The sequence below is a fragment of the Clytia hemisphaerica genome, unplaced genomic scaffold (assembly GCF_902728285.1).
Source record: "Clytia hemisphaerica strain Z4C2 unplaced genomic scaffold, Clytia hemisphaerica genome assembly, whole genome shotgun sequence".
Taxonomy (NCBI): Eukaryota; Metazoa; Cnidaria; class Hydrozoa; order Leptothecata; family Clytiidae; genus Clytia; species Clytia hemisphaerica.
In genome coordinates, this window is record NW_027103759.1 from 1 (window position 1) to 13,405 (window position 13,405).

General features: G+C 35.9%; 1 protein-coding gene across 1 annotated transcript; it reads right to left on the reverse strand.

Annotated features, from left to right (window-relative positions):
* Positions 1–6,173: 6,173 nt before the first annotated feature.
* On the reverse strand, positions 6,174–12,691 carry LOC136805573 (uncharacterized). The gene is made up of 5 exons (XM_067062138.1): positions 11,482–12,691; positions 9,236–9,721; positions 8,218–8,447; positions 7,002–7,979; positions 6,174–6,455 (listed from the first exon to the last, which is right to left on the reverse strand). Exons 1-5 carry the CDS (start codon positions 12,689–12,691, stop codon positions 6,174–6,176), a joined length of 3,186 nt encoding a protein of 1,061 aa, XP_066918239.1.
* Between the last annotated feature and the right edge of the window lie 714 nt (positions 12,692–13,405).

Consider the following 13,405-nt stretch of genomic DNA (forward strand, 5'->3'; position numbering starts at 1 on the left):
CATCTTCCAATGCTTTTCGTTAAAAACATATTGCATGCTATCTCAGTTCGGCAAACTGAATACCTTAAAGGGACATAACAGTACTTGCGAAATTTGTAAACAAACTGTATGCAGCGGATACAAAATCAAAACAAATGTCACATGTCAAAATAAAAAATAAAACCAAATATGGCTAATTTTTATTGTTCAATTGAGTTTTACACTTGTTTGGACACGTGATTTTCATTTTCCTTTATGACCTGGTCGCGCAATGTTTTACATTTTACTACTGTAAGCCCTTTAAGGGAGAAATTTTCGCGAGAAGAATTTTCACGGAATTTAATTCGCGAATCAGAGTTTCAAAATGGCAAATTTCGCGGAATTTAATTTCGCGAATGAGCCGATTTCAAAAGTTTCACGGAATTTAATTTCGCGATTAAGAAGAAGTTATCAACTTAAATTAACTTTTAACCACCACGGAGTTATTTATATTTGTTTATATTTGATAAGAAATACACGTTATAATGCTTAAAAATCAATTGTGTCCATATTTTTTGGTAATACCTGGTCAAAAACAACAAAATAAAAGAAGAAGAAAAAAAATCGAATTTCGCGGAATTTAATTTCGCGATTTAACAATTTTGGTGTGTTTCGCGGAATTTAATTTCGCGAATTACACCCAAATTCGCGAAATTAAATTCCGCGAAAATTTCTTCCGCGAAAATTTCTTCCCTTAAGGTAGCTCCGTAGTGTTGCAATACCTGGGGGGGGTTTACGACCCTTAGCCGGACCAATTAGACCAATTTTGACCAAATTTCGATCTTTCCGGGAGTAAAGAGTTGAAATTTTCCTATTTCTCCGACCCTTAGTGGGACTGAAATTTGATTTTCTGATTTTTCCGACCCTTAGCGGGACTTTTGCAATCTAAAAAGGTACCCTTAAGGGCGGCATATACCGTACCCTCCGTTTGCCTAAGTAACCCCCCTCGGGTGCAATACTCTTCAATGTTGCATTTCTTTCGTAACACTTCCACAGTGGTGTGCTACGGTGGTCGAGGAGGGACACTCAAAATAAAAGAAACAAATGTAAAATCATAAATTCCAATACAAAAAAAAAACAAAAAACAAAAAACAATACAAAATAAAAAAAAATTCAGAAACATAATGACAAATTTTCGAAACAAAATAAACAATTTCAACAATACAAAATACGATAAAATTTGTTTAGAAATTATAATGACAACTTCCAATTTACTAAAAACCTTTAAATCAATTTTTCTAAAGTTCAAACTGTGGATAGTAACACCCTCGATCCCAGAGCGAATACAGCCGACGTTTTTTGAATACTAGATATAGCTTACACTAACTGCCACCTTTCAAATAATATGTTTAAATATTATTACTATTATTTATTTATTTACTTATTTTTATCTTTTTATTTTTTACTTTCTCTTATTTTTACTTTAGGGAAGTCGATTTTATGATGAAAAAAAAGTTCTGTAATTGGGGAGATTAACTTTCTTTAAAAGTGGCAATTATAAGACAATAATTCGGCTGGGTACATGAAGAAATAAATGTGAAGATTTTCTTTTTTTCTAAAAATGACAATGTAAAGAATCTATCTAAATGAATAAAAATGATACGGATGGGTTAGTTTTAAAAATGACAATATAAACAATCCATCCAAATATAAAAATGATGGGCTAAGCGGTTTTTCTATATATGCAATAAATCTAAATAAGTACAAATCACAACAATGACTCTTTTATAACTGCTTTAAACTACATCCCATTAAACGAACCCTCCCCAATTTCTTGCTGGTTATCTCGTAAAATATATATAGGGGAAAGATTCCAGAAAAGTATCAAGAATCTTGGTGCAGAAATGGGAATCTTATACAAAACAACGGTACCAATAGAGTTTTTAATGATTCAAAATGAAAACCCTGATTAGCAAAAGGTGTATCAAAATCGGTGAAGTTCCATATTGATGCTTGATTTATTACCTTGTTGCCCATTTCCGACGGCTTATTAGCAGACGCCCACGCTAAAAAGCTTTAAAGAGCCTTTTTTTTAATCTTCAGAATAAAGAAAAGTGTGATACCTCACCCTCCTAATCCAATGATTGTAGTGAGGGATCGTTTAGGCTAGAGCTGTTAGCTAGCAATAACTGGAACCATTTTAGCTACAAAAACATGGACTGAACTTGATCGAACTGCGATATAAATATAAAGTAATCAAACTTTAATCAAACTACTGAAGATTTTCCGGTAAAGTTCGATTACTGTTCGATCAGGTTCGGTAATCAAACACCTAACCGTTTGATTTTGTTCGATGAAATTTGATGGTTCGATAAAGAAAATTGGATTTGATAGGGTTCGGTTGACATCGCCTGGGCTGGCATCGAGATCGGGGAGGAAAAGCTGGAACTTTTTCTTAAACCAAACTCATTGAATACCAATCAAACTTCATCGGATAAAAAACTGTCGTCATCAAACTTATATAATCAAACTAATCAAAAAAATGATTTTGTTGAATAGTTCAACAGTTTGATTACTGGCAAAAAAATGATTGCTGAATTTCAATTGACATGATTTCTAGGAAATACATGGAAATACTTTCTAAAACTGACTGTTTGTCACAACTAGCTAACATTTAACACATAACTATCTGGTGAAAAAAGGAAAAAAAAGATCATACCTGTGTTTTTTGTAGTTTTAGTGAAGAACAGGGCTCTGTGTTGCTATTAGTAGTGTTGTTGTTGATGTTGTGGAAAATTAACTCTTTTTGTACTAATTACTGAGCATCATCAATTTATTGGTGCATTCACTAACTACACAAACATAAAACACTTAGTAGTAAATGAATAATAAACCTCTTTAAATACTCTACAAAAGACCAGAAAACATGACAAAAATCTATACAGCAGCAGCAAGCTTCAAAAGAAAAGCATGTGCAATCAAGCAGCCATTAAAAAGTTCTCACGATGAATATGTTTACAAACGCTTGGTTACACTTCTTACAGTAGCGTATTTTAATTATTAAGAAAAGCGCTGTTTTTTATCTTTGTGAGTGAGTCCACCTTTAGAATATTGGCCGTAGTACGCCCGCAGACAAACACCCACGCCATATTTTGCGCCCCAAAAGTATTGCCCGGATAGACTACGGAATGTGAAACATACGGAAACTGAAATACGACAAAAACAAAACAAAAAAACAGCGAAAAATTTTAACCCGCCTCTCACTCATCGCGAAACTATTAAGCCACCTACGCTCCGCTCGGTGGCAATTATTTAATGATGTTTGAGCTTTTGTGTTTACTGGCTTGAAAGATTCGGTAAACTCAAAATGTTTTTGTCAGACAAAGTTTGTATCATAATAAAATATTATGTACGTAAAAAAAAGTGATTAACAATAATCAACTGAATTCCTTTTTTTGGATAATAGTAAGTGATTTCTGATAAATACAGTAGGGAGTCATTTTTTGCAGATTGTAATTCAAACATTTTGTACAAGAGGAGAATGTTCGTTGAATTCATTTCTATCGTCTCTGACAAAAGAATCGTCAATATAAGCTGAAGGATTTTGCTTGATTTTGTTCAACATTTTTAACAACTTGTTCATATCTCTATCCGTCAGTTCTTCAAAGAAATTGATTCCATTCAACCAGAAATGCGGACATTGTTTTGATTGGACGGCTTCAGTCACGTGTTTGAACAGCCAATAGAAACACTCCTCGATGTCATCTTCCCGCCAAAAGCTCGGTTCTGTTTTTTCTAACACATGCATGAAGATGCTTTTAAAATAATACGTTTTTAGCTTGTTGCTGCATGGGATGAGAAAATCTTTGACGATAATTTTGAGACAAACAAAACATTTTCTAGCGGTTGGTTGGATTTCGTTTAGTAATGTGACTTCTGCTTTTGAGAATGAAAATCTCCAAGTTGTTTCCATTTTATCTTTTGAATGTGACTTCGGAACCAAATGAAACCCTTCTTGTACAATTTTCTCAACAAGATCGGAACAAGGCCATTTTCTTGTTCTTGTTAGCCAATCGAAATTTGTCGGCCATTTTTTAGCTTTGATGGAAAATGTTATATCTACCAGGAAGCTTGAACGACTCATAAACCACGGAGATACTGGTTTCGAAAGCAAAACAATCAACAATACCATCTGTTGTTGTTTCGTTGCCAAGGGTGCTATTCCCCCATTTCGAAAGGTTGGTATAAGTTGTCCTATTCATGTACATTATTCTCGTAATCTTGCTTTGATGCACCAAATTTAAATAAAAAGCTTTTATTGATACTAAAAATTAAAAGATAATAAAAATAAACGAGGAAAACGATAAAACTTCAATCGGATTGGTTCTCGTGAGATAATATTTAGCGGTTTTTGCGATTTTTTACCCCGCAAAAAATATCCAGTCATCTTTCGACGTCTTTCGATAACCATAACCACTTTGTACATAATAACATTATATACGTTGAAAACTTGCTGGCAAAAGGAACTTTTTTGTGTGTAGTTTCCCTCAGAAAATGAAAGTTAGAGAATAATATAATGCACAGTGATGATGTTTTTTGTTTATCAACTTGCGATAAAAATCCAAGGATCAAATTGCACCAAAAATATGTCTATCAAAGGCATCGTACGCATTTTTTAAATAAGCAACCAGATTGCTAAGGCTCGAGCCCTGAAATCAGCTAATGGCAATTATTATTATCTCATACAGGAAAAGTTTTTTAGATAATTATTACTATATGGCATACGATAGCATTTGATCAAATAACCATAGGATTGGTTGTAACAGACCTCTCAGGTATTGAGCTAGGAAGCTAAGTTTGGGTTACCTATACTCTTAGGTTCCAAATAAACGAGGGGAGGTTCGAATAAATGGGGGAGGTTGGAAAATCTTTGAGATTTTAATAAACGGGGGGGGACCTAATTGCCGGGGGGGTGGGAAACTGTACTTCTGAAAACCCAAAAAATAAGGTAAATATAGGCTAAAATCAGGCTATTTAGAGCAAAATATGGGGCCGTCTGTTTGACAGCTGAAAATATTTTTAAAAATTGATAAACGGGGGAGGGGTCCTGGATCTTAAGTATGTATTGATACGATTGTGGATAAAGTTTCATGTTTTAGTAGAATATTTTTTGCAAACAGCCAATTTGATTACAATCTTTTACCGCCATTTTTCTTGGACATGTCAGTATCAAGCTCAAACGGAAAGAGGTAAAGACCCTTGAAAAATACATGCTTTAATAATATTGCTATTTGTTGACATTTTTTGTTTACGTTTCGTTTTGTTTACAAAAGGAATAAATAAACGGGGCGAAACATGAAAGTGAGAGTACTTTCTTGAATTGATAAATAACTTGACGATGATAATCTTGCAATTAAGCTTTACAACTGCAATTGCGGAGGTAACCCAATGGCTCCTCTTTGGATAGCTGTTTATCGGTGGTTAGGGGAGGGTACCAATAGCCTTTTTCCCTAAATTGCCCCACGTAATCTTGATCCTTTTCTTTGATTGCTGTGCATCAAATAGAGAAACATGAAGTATCATGTTTTTATTTTACTAAATACGAAGCTTTTGGTATGACCCGGCCAAGGATGGAACACTCTATCTCGTGCACTGTGTCGAGTGTTAGAACTTTACGCTACAGCTCGTCTGATGATATAAAAGTGTGTATAGCTAGATTTCATATATCATGGCATGTTAGATTGAAATGTCCCTACTGTCAAAAAATGTTTTGGTGTAGAAGAACTTTTTTAGCTCATTGGGTAAAAATCTCTTTCTATTATCTAGGTTTAATAAATACAAGTTATATAATATACATACAGATGAAAATTTACAATAAAAATCTTCCATAAAATGAAAGCCTAAATCTAATTGGTCTTTTTTTATTTCAGTGTGCTCGGAAAAATTCTTTTGAATTCTTTTGACAAAATCTCCTTTAATCTTCCCCTCCTCGTCTTGTTCCTATGTTCCTATAAATATTACCGAAAATTTGTCAAAGGATTTCAAGAACAGAAGTTTAATGTGAAATTTTAACTGAAATTTCGGGAATATTTGGGTCTAAACATTTAAACGAAAAACGTTAAAGAATTCTTTCTCGATTTTTAATTGAAAATTGAGTAGGATTGTAATCAGCCCCTAAAAATCTAATCTAAAGTTAATATGATGTTTCACATTTATCACACGGATGAATCGTCCCATTTATTCGAAAAATAACGAGTTGTGGTTCCACTACCGCCACCCCCACCGCTTCGTCTAGTAGTCGCAAAGTTCATCGAGTCATCGTTAGTTCGTCTTTCAAATGCACCCGACCCTTTGCCCAATGACACTTTTTCATGTCGTCGTCGAGACGGGCTTGAAGACTTGTGACGTCGACTATTGTTTGCGACAGTGTGAGTGGAAATGAAATTTCCAGTGTCTTCTTTATAGTGTTTACTTTTTCTTGACGGTTTGATCAGTACCTTTGAGAAATATTGAATGAAGAAAATATTTCATTCAGAGATTTATTAAGTAGATTTTTTAACTTTTAAAACAGGATTGGAACTTCAAATATAGCAAGTGCTGATGAGAGGCAGATTGCAAATATTAGTATTCTTTCACAGAGAAATTTTCGCTTCAAATTGTCAATCAAAAAGGAGTGATCAAATATTATGTGATCAAAGTTTATTATTTTTTCATTTCGATTCTTAAAATTTCAGACTCACGGATAATTGGCCTAACAGAAAATGTATAACATGTCACAGTCTTGTGTGCTACATCAAGTAGAACTTTATATTTTATAAGTGGCAAATGTTAAAAATTCACTATGGTCAGAGCCCTTAAAGTTGTCAATCAAAAACCAGTGATCAAAGTTTATTATTTTTTGTTACTATGTACCTCCATACATTGTTTCACGTGACAAAGAGATGTATGATTCAAAGTGACAAAGTTAACCGTTTCTAAGGCGTCTTTTGACAAAAAAAACCATACATACTTAAAAAATTTAAAGACTTTCTGCAATGACATACCTGGTCATAGATACCAGAATCATCGGTACTCCCGGACGCCCAACTCACCATTTGTATTCGATCACGCCTCTCTTTAGACCGCCCTCGCGTTTCCACCAAAACATCATCAAAATCATCCTCGTAAAAGCCATGATTATCTACCACGGTGGAGAAACGTTTCTCCTTTTTCGGTAACTTAAACTCAACAAAGTCTTTCTTTCGTGTTGGTCTTATAAAATGTTCATCCTCAACCAATGAGATGACCTTATCTCTTCTCCGTGGTGCTTTTATTTCAACAATTTCAGCTCCTCTACTCCTTCTTTGAGGTTCTTTGTATATTAGTTTTGCTTCTTTCTTAGTTCGCTTAATTTTCGGTTTATCTTCAACTCGCAATGTGATAGGGAGTTCTTCGCCGACTCTTCGAACAGATGATCTACTCTTTCGCCTAATTCCAAGACCATCGCCTTCACTATTCCTCCTTTCATGTCGAACACTGACTTTCGGGACTCGTCTGGTCTTGAAAATGATCGGGCTATCTACAAGTGCATCAGCGTATTGAAAATTGCGTTCTCTAGACCGCCCTCTTACCATCATCCTCTTTGGTCGACTGTAAGATGTGTTTCTCTCATCAATAGTTATTACTGAAGGTCTGTTGTCTCTGTACGTTTCAACTTTAACCTCCTCATCTAATGGGATATCCGCTAATGCTTGTTGCGCAGCCGCTAAACTGTCCACGCGCTCTTCGGTATATGATTCTGTTTTGACAGATTTGCTGCCACTAAAATCGGATTGCATATCGGGTGTTGCTTCATCGTTCTTTACAAAGCTTTCTTGGATGATTGACTCCGATATTTTTCGTGGGTCTGGTAAAGAGGTTGGTTTAAGATGAGAGGCGGTCCCTTGCAACGGTTGAGTGGGCCTATGAGGCACCGCCAATACTCCTGTTTGTGGTACAGGGAGAGTGGCTTGTTGGTGAAGTGTCGGCAAAGTATCTTGGCTCTAAACAAGAAAATTGTGACGTTAAAATTCACTGATCTCCAATTAAGAAGTGACCCACTAAAATGAAAAAGTTTGTAACTTCGTAACATGACAATGATATAAGTAGCATCTTGTCTTGAGAAGTGGTCAAGAAGCAAAAGGACCTACCACATCGAGAATGCGTTTACAACACTTACACTTGCGTGACCTTGCTAATACGAAACACAAAACACAGCCTTAAAAAATGAAATATTCTGACCTGTGGTAGAGCAGCTCCTTGAGGATAATCCTCAACATCGGAACCAAAGAACCCAGGGTCCATTTCACCTTCTTGTTGCTGGGCAACGATCGGTCGTGCGTCTATTTCATCTACTGGTTGTAGTTGAGGAGCTGCTTCTGGTCCATCATTTGGCCGGTTGAAATTCATATCCGGTATTTCCGGTGGCTCTCCATAAAGTTCAGGTTCTGTTCGAGGTTGAGCAAGTACTCCTGTTTGAATAGTAGAGAATTTATTGCTTATCCAAACTGGCACACAATGTTTCAACGTTCATCTAACGTTAAATGGACGTTGTGAACGTTAGATAAACGTTGCAGCAACGTTGTGTGCCAGCTGGGATGACACCTATGTAATAGGAGGTTGCACTTTTTCTATTCCGTACGTCCGGACGGGGGGAGGGTATTAGTCAACCCCGTATGTGCTAGAGGTAAGGGTACCTTTTGCTATAAGCGCTTCAAATACCAATTTACAGGGTGTTAAAAGGATCCAAAATTGAAAAAAAGATTTCTTAAAAATAAATTGGTGAAAATCTACCAAAGTTTTTTGAAGAAATCCCCCTGAGAGTTCCAACATTATCAAAAATCTTTCTTTCAAGTTCGATTATCAATTTTTGGGCCATTCCATTTTATATATATACACAGCGGGTGGACGAACATTTCCAGAGGGTTATCCGAGAAAAATTTCCAGGGGATGTTGTTTCAATTTTCCGATTGGGTAAAAAGTTATTCCAGAATTTCCAGGGAGTAAAAGACTTTTAGTTCGTTCACCCTTATTTACGTTATGAAAATCTTTCAAATTTTTCCATTTTCCAGGGGGTATCCACACATTTTCAATAATTTCTTTTTCACTTGAAAACGTTCGTCCACCCTCTGTATATGATTTTTCTGAATTGTGGATGAGAAAATAAGTTGCAATTAACTTTCAATTCGAATTGTTGAAAGTTTCGAAATACTAGTTTTGAGTTATTGAGGTAAGACGCAACTAAAATTAATTGGTATACCTTCTTCGATTGGTGCTCCGCCCGTTCCACCAATTCCGTCTTTGAACGAAGAATACGTGCCAGGGCGTGTACAACATTCCCCACAGAGACCGCCACACATCCGCCAACAAGGCACTCTATCACAGCAACCAGGACACGCCCTTGGACAACAAATCCAGAGGAACCAACATAACAGGATCAATAAAGCAAGCGCTAGAATACACCATAATACCCACCAGGGGAAATTACCTTCCGGATCCACCCTTGCTAAGGGCGGTAAAACCACACCACAGTCACCTGCACTTTCATTACGTAATTTTTCAAATTCAAAATCAGGTTTCATATAATTTTGGAATTCCGGATTCGGTTTGTTTTGATCATCAATAAATTTTTGTTGTAATGTCACGAATGTTTCATTGGTACAATTCGCGATGCGATAACCCCAAATTATCTCCGTTAGATTCTGTACAGTTTCGTTCCAAACTCTGATCTCTTTAAGGTGGTAGTCTACCCAAAAATAAAAAATCATCGAAAAAATTGTCGAATTCTGGTTTTTGGGTGTTTTGAGATCCTTAGGTCTTTCTGAACATCTCCTGAAAATTTCAGAGCTATATCTTTATCATTCAGGCCGCAGTGAGCATTTTTATCCTGTTGGGTGCTTGAAAAATCGCCCTAGCAACAGAAAAAATCCCGTTGCTAAGGACTTATTTCTTCAATCTCGGCCGAAACATAGCAATGTGATACGCCAAAAGAAAGCTCTTTTTACGCCCTTTTCGAGCGTCAAAATATTATTTTCCGTGGCATTACGTAATCCTTGAAATTAAAGATGGTAGCTGCAGTAGTGTAACACATCAAAACCAGCTGAAAAGCAAGCTGTAAGCATGATTCTGCAGATTTCTTGGCAAGTTTTAGATCAAAACTTAATCTCTTTGATTGAAATGATTTATTTAAATGAAGAATGGACTCTACAGAATCTATAAAGTTGCTCTACATTGGTTGTGTTGCTGGATTTCTGCGAAAAACATTTAAGTTGTCGGCATTTTGTTTTGAGCATAGACAGTGTGCTTTGGTGGCTCACATATTGTTTTGTAGTGGATTTAAATGTAACTGAGATATTTCCAAGCACAACATGATGTAACAGAGATAGAAATGTGCATTATAATGAACTGGACCTAACTTCTGGAGACACACATTCTTATCTGACACCATATAGCCATTCATAACACCGCCTAGGCGGTAACCGAAAAGCGAAGGCGCCGCCTTCGATCAAGCCAGCTCATTGTCAATTCAAGTCTATGTGAATAAAAATATGCACTAGAAAAGTTTCCATGTCTATAGAGAGTCATGCTGGAATTTCAATGAACAGTTTGTCACACTTATGTGGCTGTTTTCACCCAAATTTGATGTTATCGCAAGATTACTGCAAAGTTTGCTATATTTACGTAACTTTAGCGCAACATGTTTTTGTTGATTTTTGGATTATTTATCAATTTTTGTGAAATGTTTTACTTTAACTTATGAAACCTGACTGGTTTGATGAGTATTCAGTGAAGAAATTTTTTGAAAAGAGCTTTCCAGCTTAAAATGATAGCCATTTTTGTCTTTTTCTTTGATTTTCTCAAAAACGCGATTCCGGGGGTTCGCAAACACCTTGTCAGAAATATCTTAGGATTGAGAGTAGCTACAGACTTGAAATTTTCAGGGAAGTTTCCTTAAATGATTGTGCATTGAATGAATGGATTAAAAAGTTTTAAAATTGGTTTCCTGATTTTTAATCTCAAAAAAGCGTTTTTTTCAGTTTCTTACCCCCTGGAAAAAAATTTTAATTTTCTTTTTCACTCATTCTAGACCTTTTCTAAATATTAGTCATTAAAAAAAAAAACTAACTTCATAGGTCAAGCCGACTATTCAGAAAACCTGACACAAGCAAAATAAAGTATTTTACCCCCTGGCTGATTTTACCCCCGTCTTTGGTTATTTTTAGATTTTTTTTTTATTTTTAGAAATGTTAATGGTTGATATACATTTCCTGAAAATTTCATTACGAAATGTAAAGAAGTTCTTGAGTTATTGCAAAAAATGTGATTTTTTGACTTTTGAAATCTGGCGGTAGACTACCACCTTAACAAGAACTTCAGTTTTATTAACTCCACTATAATTGGCCACCTTGTTAATAAACAAATCGATCCTGGTGCAGTTGCTCATAAAATCTCTTTTTCGTTCTTGAAGAATTCCGACTATAACGTAATCAATAGAAAAATAGGTACTGGGGTTGATGGCAGCTTTAGTGTTATTTGCAGCCTGGTTTCCACACTGGTCTTCTGCGCCAACTTTGTATTTATAATTATCCCCAGGAAATTGATCTCTTTCAATCAAATATGTTTGATACGGTAATATTCCACAAATCCTCTTCTGTGATTGGTCCATTTGCAACCAATGATCTTCCGGTATTTCAGATCCTTCTTTTGATTGGATGAATAGTTGTAGGTTTGTTAAATCTTGGCGATCGTAGTAAAAATTGTCTGGTAATTCTATTGAATAACACTGTCCGACTGGGATGGTTTGATCTTTTGGCATTGGATTCAGTGCAATGGGTCTTTCATTGCATTTCCCTTTTCTTTGACTTGATATCGATTCCACACTCATAACCTGACTCAAATCTTTCTTCAACCTGGGTATCATTTTTTCAAACGCTTTTATCTTTTGACAATCACATGTGTTTTGGAGATGACAAAAACTCCATTTGAAATCAATTTGTGTACCACTTCTATTAAATGAGACATCGGTTAATTTTTGTTCACCCATTCCTTTCATGAGAATCTTTATCAGTTCTATTTCCTCTTGAATATTCCGTTTATTCGTAACAGACTTGGTGCCTTGAAGCCGCATCACATAATTGACAGTTGGCGCTTCAAATAAGTTGATGATAACATCAGTACTGGATGAGGCTCCTGTTTTAATCTCAGTCGCCCTCAACTTATACCTATACTTCATCTTCAAGTTTTGTGTATTTTCACCGGTTCGTGGATAGCCGAATATCCGCAGGCTTAGTGGATCAAAATATAGCCATTCATTGCTTGGGAGTTGTTCAAAATTTTCTGTTAAAAGCTCCAGTCGCATTGTTAATGCATCACTTCCTGTATTCCCTATGAAAGTCTTTGGGTCAATTTTGAAGACGGTTTCTCGGCAGAAAGTTGTATTGAATCTTGGCTGTATCCGTACTGCCGGGGGTGTTTCTGGTGGTCTACAGTCACCGGTTCTCGATTCACGGACATCGAGTAATTCACATTCTGGTCTGAAACATTCTTTGAAAGTGTTACTCACAAGATTAGGTGACGAAAATATGGGTGCTGTTAACTTATCAAGATTTACTTGTAAGCATGGTCTGGTCTGTAAATTACAATCGCTCCATGTAAACCTCATATAACCGCTTGAATCGTACAAGAATTGTTCAGTTTTTATTCCGTCTGTAATCATTGCATTTGACGTCATCAATCCACGACACCTTTGAACGGCTTCCCTAACGTTAGCAATGGAATGCGCATAATTCTTTTAAATATTTTTATAATGGAACTGCATGATCAGTGAATATGGTGTGCTTATTTTATCACCGGATAGACGCACCACTAAATCCGTGTCTGCTTTTAGATCACATTCATCAATAGCTTCTAATTTGTACGTATAAGTATTCGGTGGAACAGACGTCAAAGGCGACACGTAAACTCTATTCCCGACCAAGTTTACCCAATTTGTTACAGCCACTGGTGTTCCGTCTTGCTGGTACAGTTTATAAGAGATTTTTCCCGGATTCTCATCACGAAATGAATTCGGCGGTATATCAAATCCCCCATTTCTACAATAAGTGATATCAATGGTTTTCATAGTGTTGGCGAATATGGGTGGTTGATTAATTCTTGTTGTCATTGTTTTAGATATATCTCCTATACTGATGGTTATTTTACCACTTGTCCAAAAAGACATTTGTTGTATGAACCGCGTACTCCCACTACTAACCAAGGTATCAGACGTTTGGAGTTTGTCTTGATAACGCGTTGGACATGTGTACTCAGTAACAGAACAATCTTTAATCTTAATCATAAATTGTTGTCTTGTTTGCTCTATAACCACTAAAGATAATACTTGGTAACCATATATCGATTCTTGCTGCCCAGGCTTAATTTCACGCACGAA